The sequence below is a fragment of the Pelodiscus sinensis genome, chromosome 6, assembly GCF_049634645.1.
Source record: "Pelodiscus sinensis isolate JC-2024 chromosome 6, ASM4963464v1, whole genome shotgun sequence".
Lineage (NCBI taxonomy): Eukaryota > Metazoa > Chordata > Testudines > Trionychidae > Pelodiscus > Pelodiscus sinensis.
Window position 1 is genome coordinate 282,773 of NC_134716.1, and position 15,605 is coordinate 298,377.

The following is a 15,605-nucleotide window of genomic DNA, read 5'->3' on the forward strand; positions in this document are numbered from 1 at the left end:
TGGGGGGAAGGGGCGGGGTCTCTGAGGTGGGGGAGGGGTTCTCACAGGGCTGTGGGGGGAAGGGGCGGGGTCTCTGAGGTGGGGGAGGGGTTCTCACAGGGCTGTGGGGGGAAGGGGCGGGGTCTCTGAGGTGGGGGAGGGGTTCTCACAGGGCTGTGGGGGGAAGGGGCGGGGTCTCTGAGGTGGGGGAGGGGTTCTCACAGGGCTGTGGGGGGAAGGGGCGGGGTCTCTGAGGTGGGGGAGGGGTTCCCACAGGGCTGTGGGGGGAAGGGGCGGGGTCTCTGAGGTGGGGGAGGGGTTCTCACAGGGCTGTGGGGGGAAGGGGCGGGGTCTCTGAGGTGGGGGAGGGGTTCTCACAGGGCTGTGGGGGGAAGGGGCGGGGTCTCTGAGGTGGGGGAGGGGTTCTCACAGGGCTGTGGGGGGAAGGGGTCCGGGGAGGGGCTCCCCACGAGCAAAGGGGGAAGAGGGCGGGGCTCCCCGCACGAGGGGGGGCGGAGCGAGCCCCCCGTTACCCCGCGACTCTCCCGGCCCGTCGCACCTGACGCCGCCCGAGGCGCCACGCGCTCCCGTCTGCGCGCGCGGGCCTTGGCCCCTCCCATTCGCTTGGCGCCTGCGCAGCAGCGGCCCGCCGCCTCGGAGCGGGGAGACAGGGTGTTCGGCGTCCGGGGGCGCGCGCGCCCTTCTCGCGCCCCCGGCCAGGTGAGGCGGGGCGGGGCCAGGCCATGGAGCGCCCCGGGCCGGCCGCCGACAGGCCCCCCCTGCCCGCGGCCCTGCGGGCCAAGGTGGAGCGGAACCGCCAGCGCGCGCTGATGCTGCGCCAGGCCCGGCTCGCGGCCCGGCCCTACGCGCCCCCGCCCGGCCCAGGTGTGCGCGCCCCCCCCTGCCCTACGCGCCCCCCCCCCGCCCGGCCCAGGTGTGCGCCCCCCCTGCCCTACGCGCCCCCGCCCGGCCCAGGTGTGCGCGCCCCCCCCGCCCCACGCGCCCCCCCCCCGCCCGGCCCAGGTGTGCGCCCCCCCTGCCCTACGCGCCCCCGCCCGGCCCAGGTGTGCGCCCCCCCCGCCCCACGCGCCCCCCCCCGCCCGGCCCAGGTGTGCGCCCCCCCGCCCTACGCGCCCCCGCCCGGCCCAGGTGTGCGCCCCCCCCGCCCCACGCGCCCCCCCCCGCCCGGCCCAGGTGTGCGCGCCCCCCCCCCCGCCCTACGCGCCCCCGCCCGGCCCAGGTGTGCGCGCCCCCCCCCCCGCCCTACGCGCCCCCCCCCCGCCCGGCCCAGGTGTGCGCCCCCTACGCGCCCCCGCCCGGCCCAGGTGTGCGCGCCCCCCCCCCCGCCCTACGCGCCCCCGCCCGGCCCAGGTGTGCGCGGCCCCGCCCTACGCGCCCCCGCCCGGCCCAGGTGTGCGCGCCCCCCCCCCCGCCCTACGCGCCCCCGCCCGGCCCAGGTGTGCGCCCCCCCCGCCCCACGCGCCCCCGCCCGGCGTTCGCGTCCCTGAGGCGGCAGTGCGTCACGTGCACGGCTCAGCCCATCCCGCCCCGTCTGCCCTCCGCGATCTGGCTCCTGCAGCCCGGCCCGGCCCGAAACAGCCTCCCGCAGAGCCCGGGCCCGCCGTCAGCTGCGCGCGCCAGGCACAGAGCGGCCGCCAGGGACCTCCGCTTTTCCTAGTGCCTCCTCTTCCCCCTCGGCCCGGCCCCTCTCCCGAAACCGGCTTCTTCCTCCGGAATGAGGAGTGCCCCAGACCCTCCGCGCTTTCCATTGTCCTGCGGAACGCACCTGTAGCGGGGACCTCTCTCAAGCGCGGTCAGGAAAAGCCTTTTTCTGACACAACTCGGTAGTGTAGACAGATCTGGAGTTGTAAATGGGAAAGATGCAGTAAAAATGATCATCTTGTGATCAAGCCTTGGTGAAACTTATTCTACAAGCCTTTCTTACTCTAGTTCCCATTTGTGGTATTTACAATATTTTTAATGTAGCATTATCTTTTTACTTGGATCACTGAATAAAACACCAGTTTACAGCACAATTTACACTAATTTCTTAGTTTCACCTTGTATTAAAGCATGGGTGGGGAACCTTTTTTGGGTTGGGGTTGCTGACCCACAGAAAAATCAGTTCTCACAAGTGAGAAACAAAAAAGAAAAACCAAACCCTCACTGATGTGGTCCCTCGCTGAGGAGGAGAAAAAGACTCCCCACATTGCCTACACACACCAGAGCCTAGGGAGGCCCAGGCTAGTAGATTGTGTGCTCTAGCCCCATGGGGAACACTGGGAGCAGGGGGTGTTGAAATACCAGCGTGCACTCCCCAATGCAGGGGCGGGGGGAAAGCTCTGAGCTTCAGGGACCGGATCCAGGTACAGGCCTTAGCTTCCCCACCCCTGTATTAAATCTTTTGCACTCTGGATCCCAAGTATAGAAAAGGGCTTTATTAGATATCTGCTTTCCAAAACACACCTCTCTTGTCTCTCTTAGTTTAGGTAAACGCATGCATCCTATAAACTCTCTACCCATGCTTCACAAGCATTAGGTATAGCTAAACATTAGATTTTGTCGTGGTTATTTTTAGTAAAACTCAGGGACTGGTCACGGGCAATAAACAAAACTTCAAAGACCTTTTACTAAAAATAATGGTGACAAATTGGAGCAACAGGGATGGAGAGCTCAAGCTCTGCTGAAGGAGGGAAGTCCAGCAACTGCTACCCAGGGTGTCTCAAAGCTGCAGGGACTTCCTGCCACCTATGGTGGCTCTGTGCCTCAGGGCTGATGGCTTGGAATTCTGGGGTCCCCTCAGCAGCTGGGAACTACCAGGCAGGGGAGAGGAGGGCTGAAGCAGAAAATATCAGGTCTCTGGACATCACAGGATTTGTGACCTCCATGACAGCTATAACTAAGGCTAAAATTTTCAAGAATGGTCTCCCACCAAGTTTGGTTCCTTTGTAACTTTCCTTGCTCTGCAGTAACATTGTGCGACCTGTAGATGGGTATATTTTTTCCTTTGTACCACAAATGAATTACCTTCAGTTGTTAGAAACCTGCCCTTGGAGTTGAATGATTTTCCCACTACCCTGTATGTCCTAGTCTCGTAGCTCTAGAGTAGTACCAACAATATATTTTGAAAGCATGAATGTTGCATGTGAAGGTCACATTTTGTAAATTAATTTTGCAAATAATTTTGCATTTATATTACTACGTGCAATTCTTGATTCCTTAAATATGCTGACTGCTCTTGTTTGTCTTTTCAGGAAGTGCTAAAGTTAAAGCACCTCCAAAGATAATTGATACAGGGGGAGGGTTCTTTCTGGAAGAAGAGGAGGAGGAGGAACACAAGATTGAGAAAATTGTGCATCAGCCAGGTAAAACCTGATTAATTTTGCAGAAAATGGCTGTACTGGCCACTTATAGTTACTATGAATACACTATAACTAGGAATAAGCTGCTCCCTTTTGTGGTACACTAGCTGAATGGGAATTAGGAGAAGTCAGCAATAGCTTCAGAGAAGCCTGAAATACATTTGTGTAAAAAATATGGCTTATTATATATCCTTATCCACAGAAAGCTATTTGTTGATAATGAAAAAGGTCATGTATTTTTCAATAACTAACCAGATTCTTAATGTAAGATAAGTGACTGTCTGAAGAGGGAAGGCAAGGACCCTAAGGAATAGAACAGGCACAATCTACACTTTTCTGGGGGCCAACAATTTTTAATCCAGTATATTCTGTTTCTACATTCTCTCGAAACCAATACCGATGCATCAGTCTTTTAGCTGTATAAAAGATGTGAACACACTGGACCACATCCTTAACTTGTGTAAATCAACATCTCCATTGATTTAATTGATTTGGCTCATTATTTAATTAAGAAATATACTTGAGACCAATACCCAACATTAGACAGTCTTATTAATATGGTACCAAAAAAAAAAAGTTCTATATGATAGCAGTCTCCAGAAAACAGACTTGTGCAGCAATGTTACATTCTACTTATGGAGGTGTGCTCTCCAAAATGACACCTCTGAAGCAATCTTTTTATACCCTAAATTGTTTTAGTAAAAGGTATTATATACATTATTTAAAACTGGATTTAATTAACTAGCTTTTTACCTTGTTTGTTTCTGGTACCATCGGGGTAGCCCTCTATCTTTTGTTCTGAACGTATGCATTAGAGGTACTAAAGAGCATAAAGACACATCTTAGGGTTGTGTGGGTAACTCCTTTCCTGCTGCTATGTACAGGTACTGCTAGTTTTCCTATCTACTCAAGCCAGGGCTTACTTAGCTAGTGCATAGTATTATGGGATACTCACGTAATACCATCCTTTCATGGACTGAGAATTGGTTAAAAGACAGGAAACAAAGGGTAGGAATAAATGGTAAATTTTCAGAATGGAGAGGGGTAACTAATGGTGTTCCCCAAGGGCCAGTCCTAGGACCAATCCTATTCAACTTATTCATAAATGATCTAGAGAAAGGGGTAAACAGTGAGGTGGCAAAGTTTGCAGATGATACTAAACTGCTCAAGGTAGTTAAGACCAAAGCAGACTGTGAAGAATTTCAAAAAGATCTCCCCAAACTGAGTGATTGGACAACAAAATGGCAAATGACATTTAATGTGGATAAATGTAAAGTAATGCACATTGGAAAAAATAACCCCAACTATACATATAATAAGATGGGGCTAATTTAGCTACAACTAATCAGGAAAGATCTTGGCATCATCGTGGATAGTTCTCTGAAGACATCCACGCAGTGTGCAGCAGCAGTCAAAAAAGCAAACAGGATGTTAGGAATCATTAAAAAAGGGATAGAGAATAAGAAAGAGTATCTTATTGCCCTTATACGATTCCATGGTACACCCACATCTTGAATATTGTGCACAGATGTGGTCATCTCATCTCAGAAAAGATATACTGGCATTAGAAAAGGTTCAGAGAAGGGCAACTAAAACGATTAGGGGTTTGGAAAAAGGTCCCATATGAGGAGAGATTAAAGAGACTGGGACTTTTCAGCTTGGAAAAGAGGAGACTAAGGGGGGATATGATAGAGGTCTATAAAATCATGAGTGGCGTGGAGAAAGTGAATAAAGAAAAGTTATTTACTTGTTCCCATAATATAAGAACTAGGGGCCACCAAATGAAACTAATAGGCAGCAGGTTTAAAACAAATAAAAGGAAGTTCTTCACACAGCGCATAGTCAACCTGTGGAACTCCTTGCCTAAGGAAGTTGAAGGCTAGGACTATAACAGGGTTTAAAAGAGAACTAGATAACCTCCATAAATGGCCATTAGCCAGTACGGGTAAGGAATGGTGTCCCCAGCCTCTGTTTGTCAGAAGGTGGAGATGGATGGCAGGAGAAAGATCGCTGGATCATTACCTGTTCGATTCACTGCCTCTGGGACACCTGGCATTGGCCACTGTCAGCAGACAGGGTACTGGGCTGGATGGACCTTTGGTCTGACCCAGTACGGCCGTTCTTATGTATCATGATTATGGTATTGGCCAGTTTAGATAATATCTTGTTACAGACATACATATATAGAGTGCAGATAATACATAGTATTAATTATATGTATATGCTAGCTAGCATATATGAATCAAATTATAGCAGCTCAGGCTCAGATCCATGGTGTTCAGTATTACCATTATGGAAGTTGATACTTGGGGGGTGCTTGTTGTGGAGTGAAGTCAGCATTGTGTCCCATTATACAGTTAACAGCATTCCTTGTCGGCCACATAAAGGTGCTGTCTCAGGAATGATGGATTCAGGCATCAGAAAGTAGCAGGAGCAATAGGGAAGGGCCAACTCACCTGGTAGGCTATCTGGGAATGAAACTAAGGCAATGGGCAACAAAATGGCAACTGAAAGTTCTGGAGGTGGGTGACAGGAGAGGGATCACATGAGGATTACCTGTTGTGTTCCCTCCTTCTGGGCATCTGGCATTGGCCGCTGTCGGCAGACAGGACACTGGGCTGGGTGGACCTTTGGTCTGACCCAGTGTGGCCGTTCTGATGTTCTAAGGCAAAAGCGAAGAAGGGGGGGGTGGATGCGGTTTTCTTGCTTCCAGGTTGTATCATTTTCCTACACTTCTCTGGGGAGGATCCCATGCATGTCCTCCAGCCCTACCTGCATTTTCTCCCTCCCCAAGTCTTAATTAAAACTCCAGTGAAACCAGCTTCTTACTCTGTTCTGAATCAGTTGCAGGGCAAGTCATCACCTACAGGGCTTTGCCACTGAATCTCAGCTGTCAGGCATGCTGCCCCAGAGGCTCCTATATTAAAACTAGATTAACCTGGCATTCCCCGGGTCTTAACTCAGATCATTTTTGTTTTTCTTCATTTAAATGATTGTTCTGGGTAGGGACGTAAAGTATAACCATTTAAACAGTTAAGCAATAAGCCTGGGCTTATTGGTTAATGTTCACAGTTACATGCAGACTCCCGCCCTGCACTGTGGGTGCATATAACCATGTAACTGCTGAGATTCAGTGGTTACACAATTACCTGCTTTTTAACAGCCCTGGTTCTGGGGTGGGGCTGGCAATGAGAGGTTCACTACACAGGCTGCCCCAGGGAAAGAGGAGAGCCCTCGTGCTCTCTGACCAGGTGAGAAATGCCTGTCCACGGTCAGTGCAGCAGCAGTGGGCATAGCCAGGGGAGGGGTGCAGAGACAGACAGACAGACTTTCTGAAATACATAGTAGATAGCCATCCCTTTCTCCACCTCTGCCGGCCCAATAGGGTCATCTCTGACCCCTTGCTGCTTCCTATATACTGTACAATGACTAACTGTCCCTCCTACCAGATCCCTTCCTTTTTATTTTATAAGAAACAATCAGTCAAATTCCAGGCACATCCTATTGTCCTGGCACAACCAAACCCTGATCTTGCTTTTAGTTATGAAGGGGAAGCTGCCTACCAAATTTGCTCTTACCATTTGGGAGTTCTTGAACAAAAAGACTAATGGATGGACGGGACAAATAGACACACGTTTCTAAAATATATAGAGACTAGACGACTTACCCGGCGCTGCATAGGTCCTTCAGGACAAGAGGTTGGGGGCGTAGGGAGTGCATGAGTCAGGGCAGTGGGGGGTTCAAGAGAGGGGTGGAAGTGCTGCTGGCTTCCCACCAGGGTCCACCTGAGGTGGGGGAGGGCCAAGCAATCTGCCCAATGGCTTGTCCCTGGGAGGAGGGAGAGCCATGCTGCCCACCTAGCTGCTTCTCCCCAAAACCGGCTCAGGGTGGCAGGGGCCGTGCAGCCCAGCCAGCAGCTGCTCCGTGGGGCTGGCCCAGGATGGTGGGGATCATGCTGCTGGCCAGAGGCTCTCTCTAGGGTTGGGGTGCTTGCTGCCCCCCCGGTCACTTGTGAATATAACTATCCTTGCTATCACATCCCTACCTTTCTGTTTGATGCAAAACAGTCACTTTCCACATACATCCCATTGTCCTGGCACAACCATGCCCGTAACTTGCTTTAATAAGTTACGATAAGAGGAAGCTGCATACAAAATTTAGTGGTCCTGGCTCTTGCCTTTAGGAAGAGTTCTTGAACACAGGGACACTCAGACAGATGCACAAACTCTCTCCAATATATAGTAGATTTCAGTACATGGGCCAAGGCATCTATACTTCACCATTGCTATTCAACCTCTGATAACTTCAGTGTAGCATTGTTTAAGAAAAACAGCTTTATGCTGTGACGCATTAGTGGTAGTGAAGGTTAATAATGACACATCCTAATTCTAGAACTACATTTTGAGAGACGTTAGTTTCCAATATAAAATACAAATTGGAATAACATTTAATTTTTGCTCTTTTAAGTTGGCCATAGATCTGAATCTGTAATTGGAAGGGTTTGAAAGTCAGTTCTAGGATATTACAACAATCTAAAATGTAAAGTTCCTCGGTTGGCCTGAAGCAAATAGAACTGTACTGACAGTATGGTTAACTTTATATTCTTCCATTCTAACCTGGTGCTGTTTTAAGGGAACACTTCCCAATAGCTGCAGCAATCTAAACCAGAACCCCTTCTTGCTGCAAGCATGCACACATGCATACACTTTTCAGAAGTATTCTTGGGATCTATTACTTGTTTTGAAAGATAAGATGGCTACAGTGGGACTCTGAACAGACAGATCATAGCCTTTGTACTACAGAATTTTAGAGAATTCTTCAGAAGGGGGAGAACATGAATCGTTCATATTACATGTGATAAACCATATTGTAAATTAATATTAAGCTAGAGTGAGATCAACCCCAAATACTTCACCTAACTAAAATTATTTGTTCCCTTCCACTAGGACCTGTATTAGAATTTGACTACCTTATTTGTGAAGAATGTGGCAAAGAGTTCATGGACTCATACCTCATGCAGCACTTTGATTGGGCAACATGTGATAACTGCAGGTATTTTAAATAGGGGGGGGGGACTGGTAAATTTAACTTCAGTATTGTTTTACTCAATCCAAATTTGATTTTAATGATTTAAACAGTTCTCTTGTAAAATATTTACATTAAAGAGCTACCAGAGGAATGGTTTTGAATAAAATTGTCATTAGGAAAATGATGTGCAGAGTATTGAATAAATGTGTGTTTTACACAGTGGAAAAACAAAAGAATCACAATCTCTCTCACATATGCCTTGTAGTGTGAGGTGCTAAATAATACATAGTTATGAGAAATGTGTCTTTTTACAGCATTCATACTACATTGTTTAAATATGGTAATGAAGATTATTACTCCATCAATTATATGTGTTCTAAGCAATAAAATTTGTAAGTCACAGATCAGTCACATAAGGATCTGTTTAAATACTATTGTGGTAGTTCAGCTATTGAAGTAGTCTAACCAAGACTTCAATAGAGCTGCTGTAAGTTGGAGCAGACGTGAGATTCAGATGGTCAACTGATTTAGTCCTAAGTGTATGTCCTTTAGATGTTGAGGATTGAATGCACCCTTTTTATTGGATCCTGTAGCCATCACTTAATTGAATCTGACGTTTTCTCCTCCACTGACAAATGGCATTTTAAAACAATTTCAGTATATCTATGTGCTTGTATCAAATATGGGAATATTGTATCTCCCTGGTAAGGATTTAACTTAGGCATATGATAAAGTGATTCAGATGATACTTTGGATCAAGACAGGTGAAATAAATGTTTCAGAATCTCCCTAGGACTTTGTGTGACCAGAATGTTCAATTTGTCTCATTATCCAATAAAAATTAACTTGTATGTAACCTTTTGCTTTAATTTTATTATTCCTTGTGAATGCCAAATATCTTGCAGGTGGAAACTTTTGTCTGTATAATTTGTATCAAACAATGAAGATTTGAAAATATGGTATCAAATTATCCCCTGGTAGAAAAACCTGTGGGAAGAGAATCTCAGGAAGAAACTTTGAGGTGATGCTGGTAGGAGCTCATTCCTCCCTCCACCTCCAAAAAGAAGAGGGGTTTCTAAACTGATATTGGAGTTCAGGATGACTACTTACATGCTAAGTTTGCAAGATAATGGTTCACATTACAATAGAAGGTGCACTGTACAGTGCATAATGGGGATTTGATACTAAGCTGTTACATAATGCTTTTCAGCTGTCTTTTTTAAATCTGTTTCAGAGATGTTGAAGGTAAGCATAAGCTTATAACAAGGACTGAGGCAAAGCAAGAGTACCTTCTTAAAGATTGTGACCTAGATAAGAGAGAACCAATGCTCAGATTTATTTTGAAGAAAAACCCTCATAATTCACAGTGGGGTGACATGAAACTTTACTTAAAATTACAGGTATGGAAATGATTGTAAATTTTTCAAAATGTTTTTTCCCCCCATGTTCATGGCATTACCATCCATAGTTTAATCATTATGGTACTGAACCCTGACTCTCTACCATTTAACAAAATGAAGTCAGTTGAACAGTACATGCAATAGAATTTGTCACCCCTAAAATAAAGGGGGAAAGGTTAAGGTTCTCCCATAGATTAAGGAAGTTGTTTGGTAATAACCAAACTGACTGTTGTGGAGGAAAACTTTTTTTTACCGATGCAGAATCTGTATGATTTGCTCTGAGTTCTCTCTTCCACATTTAAGAATATTAAGGCATGAATTATATTTCCAAGGAAACTAAAGACTTGATTGATCTACTAAATCATAGTTGAAAGCCTGACTTAATTTGGTCTTATAAAATTACATTTTGAATTGTATTGTACTGAGGTTCTCCAATATGTTTTAGAACAGTTTTCTTCTAAGATCTACATGTCTTTAAGCAACTTGATATTTTTCAAGTAGGTTACAAATGTAGAAATATTGGAGAACCTCAGTACAATACAATTCAAAATGTAATTTTATAAGACCAAATTAAGTCAGGCTTTCAACTCTGATTATTTAGCAGATCAATCAAGTCTTTGGTTTCCTTGGAAATATTCATGCCTTAATATTCTTAAATGTGGAAGAGAACACAGTTAGTTGAATAAGGCCCTTAATTAGTAGGTGAAACTAGTTTTCTATGAATGAAAATCCTTTTCAAACAAGATGACTTGTCTTTTGTTTTATAAGGAAGCCTTTTTATTGTGTGGGAGAGTCAGAGAGTGCTCCACTCATTGCTGGGGGGGGGGGGGGGGGGGGGCACCTCTTTCTGGCAATTCTGGGATTAGTTCTACTGGGTTCAGCAACCCCTAGCCAGTCTTCCACCAATGTGGCTCTCTTCCTGCTCAAGGAGTCACAGTTTAGCTGCTTCATGACTCAGCCCCACAGTCAGGTCACACTGATTTTCCCCTTCTGCTCTGCAGTCAGCATGCCCACCATGCACTCTCTCTCTGTGACTCAGGCAGTCTCCCCCTTCTCTGCTTGTAGCAGTACCATTCGGCAGCAGAGAGGAAAGGGAATCCAGGCCCCTACAGCAAACAGACAGGGGCTGAGTTTTCACCAATTCTAAGCTTTGTTCCCTAAACTGCTTCCTATGATGCTTCCTTAAATGTTTTCTCCAGCCTTCAAGGTCAGACTACTCTTTCTTAGGTTTACCCAATAACGCCTTCCTCATGGATTACTGTCCCCCTTACCTCAAAGAGAGAGGCTGCAGGGTAACTCCTTGTTGCCAGCCTCCTTGCTTCGTAGGTGAGCTTCCTTTGAATTAGCCAACTCCACAGTCTAGCCTCCTGTGTTTGCAGCTGAATTGAATGATTGGGCCCACTTGGCCTAATTCAGCTCTTTCAGGCCTTGTGTGGGGTGTGCACCCAATCAGAGGGGCCACAGGCAATGAGGCAGCTAGCTAGGTGGCCCTTTTGAGTGCTGAGATGTGTGCCCACTCACAGCTAAAAGCCCCATCCCAGCCTAGGGAGGAGTTACTGAACCCAGAACTCAATCAAGCTCAGGGACAGCAAAAGCAGGAACAGCTGTGGGGGTCAGAGGGTCAAAACTGTGGAACTGAAAGACACCCACTAAAGATCCCACACCACACCCTCTGCTCCTCAAAAACAGAGTCCTGTGGCACCTTAAAGATTAACAGATTTATTTGGGCATAAGCTTTCATGGGTAAAACCCACTTCAACAGAAAGCTTGTGCCCAAATAAATCTGTTAGTCTTTAAGGTGCCATGGGACTTCTTGTTATTGCTGAAACAGACTAACACAGCTACCCCTCTGAGACTTGCTCCTTAAAGACATTGAGGGAGCCAGTGGATGTGCCCAAAGAAACTCCGCCCAGATATGTGAACAGATAAAAACAAAAAGCAGGCCCCACAGTTGTAGGACCCCTCTCAGCCAGCTTCTCACTGGGGAATGTTGGTGGGATATGGCAATAAACCAGGTGAAGGAGAATTTTCTTTTAAATTAGAGCAACTCATTCATTACTTCAGGGTAAAAAGCCATATACTTGTGTTCTGTCCCATAGGTAATAAAGCGTTCACTTGAAGTTTGGGGTAGTGAAGAAGCATTGCAAGAAGCAAGAGAAACCCGCCAAGATAATAGAGAAAAGATGAAACAGAAAAAGTTTGATAAAAAAGTTAAAGGTAAATGGTTAGAATTTAAACTAACTTTAATGTTTTTTATACGCCATCAAAAAAAGCTGTTATCAAATGAACACTGTAAATAACTTTTTACAACAGCTACTGCTAGAATAGTGTCTGTTCATATTTATTTCCACATCTAGTAATGTAGAGGGAAACTGATGCTTTAATATGACCAAATAATAGAAACATGGACACAACTTTGGTAATTCAGTACCACTGTTGTCTTTGTTCCCTGATGTACCCCCCCCCATCATCTAATATATATATATATATATATATATATATATATATATATATATTTGAGAGTTTGTCAGTCAGTTTGTCCAATAACTCTCCTCCTAAATAGTAGGACCTAAAACCACCAAAATCAGTATACAGCTTCTTGTTATAACTTTATACATAAGGGTTTAGGTATACCTGGAATAGGATTGCTTCCTGCAATCACTAGACAGGTGAAATGGGATGTCTGGGTGTGCCCCTTCCTTCCCTCCCCCCATCCATCCAGGACAGTCCCAGCCTCAAGCATCTTTAGAAAGGGCAGGGGGAAGGGCTGAAGCCCCCCCAGATTTGTATCAGGACTTTTTTTCCCTTCATCAGGCAGTGAGGGGAAAGTACAGTTTTCTGCATTCCTCACTGGCTGGGAGCACAGGGGGAAGACTAGCTGTGCTCTTTGCTCTCACTTTCCCCCACCCCCAGAGCCCCTTAGCCCCAGGTAAACATGCTAGTTTAGCAGAGTTGCCTATCCAAATAATTTTTTCCTGACTTGGCTTGAATGAGAACATGCATTTTCTGCAGGAGCCTAATTTTTCCATTATTTATAATGCATGCAACAATATCAGTGGGAATTGACTGTTTATGAAAGCCGAATTTAATCTATAGACTACAACATTCCTGACTTTCCTTGTATTTTAGAGCATTCAGTTCTGCAGTTTAGTCAATTGAATGGTCTTCTAGGTAAATAAATTGAATACCTTGCAGTTTAATCTCATGAGCAAAGACGTTAATAACAGAGATCCAGTTTGTAAATGAGGCCAGAGATGTTGGCTTAACTGTATTATATTTAATAAGAGATTATACTGGTGCATGGGGTTTCCATTACAGTGTGTCTAATTCCGAGACTTTTTGCAGAAGTTCTGCAATGAAGGGGCATTATAGGTCAGGACTGAAGTGTGAGGAGGAATTCTACAAAATTACTCCTTTTATCTTCCATTTACCAACTTAAGTCATTTCAATAATAAATGTTATAGGTTGGTAATGAGGCCACAAATACTTATGACCAAGTCTGACACATGAGATCACATCTTGGTTTTGTAAATCAAAAAAAAGTAAAAATAAACTGGAAGGTTGGCAGTTTTGAGGATTCATATGATCAATCTTACATAATCTTGCCTTTTTGGTTATTATAAAACCCCCACACAACCTCAGTAATAAATTTGGAAGAATGACTAACCCGAATGCTCTTTCAGAGCTGTTGCAGTCTCTCTCCATACAAGTAGCCCCTATCGTTTCAATGGTTAATACGTGCATGGGTAAAGCAATCAGAATTTGGCTTTCAAATAAAGTAGTAACATGAGTCTGCCTAAACACTGAGGTTCTTGCTTTTCTCACAAAGGTGTTTGTCTTTAGTGCTGTCATGTTTAGACTTTCTAAAGGAATTTGGTTTACATTTTTCATCAGAGCTCCGTCGAGCTGTTAGGAGCAGTGTGTGGAAAAAAGAAACAAGTGCCCACCAACATGAGTATGGACCAGAAGAAAACATTGAAGAAGATATGTACAAAAAAACATGTACTATATGTGGCCATGAATTAACATATGAGAAAATGTAATAGTTCCTGATGGATTTTACAGAAAATGCACCTTTTGTATGTTAATATTTTGTATCAAGTAAAATAAAAGTGTAAATTTGTGTGGGATTCCACAGAGAAGAGTATTCTGTCAGGGTTTAGACAAAAGGGGTGATTTGTTATAAGACCCATAGCTTAACTCAAGGGGTTTTGATGACTGGTCAGCTGGCTGTTGGGCCTGTAATTTAAGGGGATGTTTATACTGCAATTTAAAAAGAAATGGTTACTTACCTCGTAACTGTTGTTTTTTCCCTTAGCAGTACCCCTTGGGCCAGCCAGGGAGCCCCCTGGAATGGCACAGACACATTGGTGCATATATACCCATGCTGGCCCCTCACCCCTCAGTTCCTTCTTGCCAGAGTCTTCTGACGAAGGGGAGGTGGGTGGGATGTGGAATGGACGCGAGCAACACATCTCAAAGAACAAGTTACAAGGAAAGCAACCGTTTTTTCTTCGAGTGCTTGCTCATGTCTGTTCCAATTAGGTGACTCCTTAGCAGTGTCCTAGGAGGTGGTGTTGGAAACTAACGCTATCTACAAGTTAACCAACTGCAGCACAGCCCTGCCAATAGTAGCATCTGCCCAGGCCTGCCGCGTAATTGCATAGTGCTCTGAGAAAGTATGCACAGAGGACCACGTGGCAGCCCTACATGTGTCAAGGATAGGTACTTGCGCTGGGAACGCCATGGACGTCGCCTGTGCCGTCAGTGGAGGTGCCGGTCTACTCGTGCTGTCATAGCACTCCTTAATGCAGGAAGGAATGCAGGAGGACAGGCATTGGCCTGAAACCAGAGAGCTCTTCATCCTCTCCACTATCAAAATAAAAAGTTGGAGATTTACGTAACTCTTTTGTCCTTTCTCTATAGAACGCTAGGGCCCTTCTAACATCCAAGCAATGTAGGGCCTGTTCCCTGGTCGAGGCATGAGGGTTTGGGAAGAACACCAGTAAGTAAATGTCTTGTGACATATGAAATTGAGAGACCACCTTAGGGAGCAATGCCAGGTGAGAATGCATTCTCACCTTGTCCTTAAAAAAAATCATGTCAGGGGGCTCTGAAGTGAGGGCCCTCAATTCCGAGACCCTCCTGGCCGAAGTGACTCATCAAGAATGCCACCTTCCACCACAAGTGCTCCAGACAGCAGGTGGCTAAAGACTCAAAGGGTGCCCTCATGAGACCTGTCAGGACCAAACTGAGATCCTTGGGGGCGGAGGGGGGGTGAAGGGGAAAGGTGTATAGGGAAACAACCTGTCTGCCCCTTTCATGACACCCGTGACCTTCTCCAGGGTGAAAAGCCACAATTTCTGCTAAATGCACTTTCAGTGAGGATGTATCAAGGCCTCGATGTCTAAAATATAATAAATAATCTAAGATTAGGGGATTGTAGCACACATCAGGTTTACCCCCTTCTGCTCTGTCCATTGGACAAACCGTCCCCACTTGGCCTCGTACAGTGCTCTGGTAGAGGGTTTTCTACTCTCTAGCAACACCTTCCATACCTCCTATGAGCAAAGTTGCTCTAGCCCTGTCTTCCAGGCCACTAGGTTTGGGTGGCACAGCCTCCCTCCTCCCCAATCCTGGGTGATCAGGTCTGGGACTAGCAGCAGTCTCACCAGGTCCTCCACTGCTAACTTTAATAGGATGGTAAACAAAAGTTGGCGAGACCATGTCGGCACCACCTCTGCCCCAATCGCCTGACCCTGATGAGGGTCTTGTGAATGAGCAGGAAAGGGGGAAATGCATACAGCAGCCTTTGGGGCCACTGTATATGCAGTGC

The 15,605-nt window shown here is 46.3% G+C and overlaps 1 protein-coding gene across 1 annotated transcript; it reads left to right on the forward strand.

Annotated features, from left to right (window-relative positions):
• The first annotated feature begins 614 nt into the window (after positions 1 to 614).
• Positions 615 to 13,899, forward strand: XPA (XPA, DNA damage recognition and repair factor). The gene is made up of 6 exons (XM_075931225.1): positions 615 to 864; positions 3,234 to 3,344; positions 8,288 to 8,393; positions 9,604 to 9,769; positions 11,869 to 11,986; positions 13,664 to 13,899. Exons 1-6 carry the CDS (start codon positions 723 to 725, stop codon positions 13,810 to 13,812), a joined length of 792 nt encoding a protein of 263 aa, XP_075787340.1. The 5' UTR covers positions 615 to 722; the 3' UTR covers positions 13,813 to 13,899.
• The last annotated feature ends 1,706 nt before the right edge of the window (positions 13,900 to 15,605 follow it).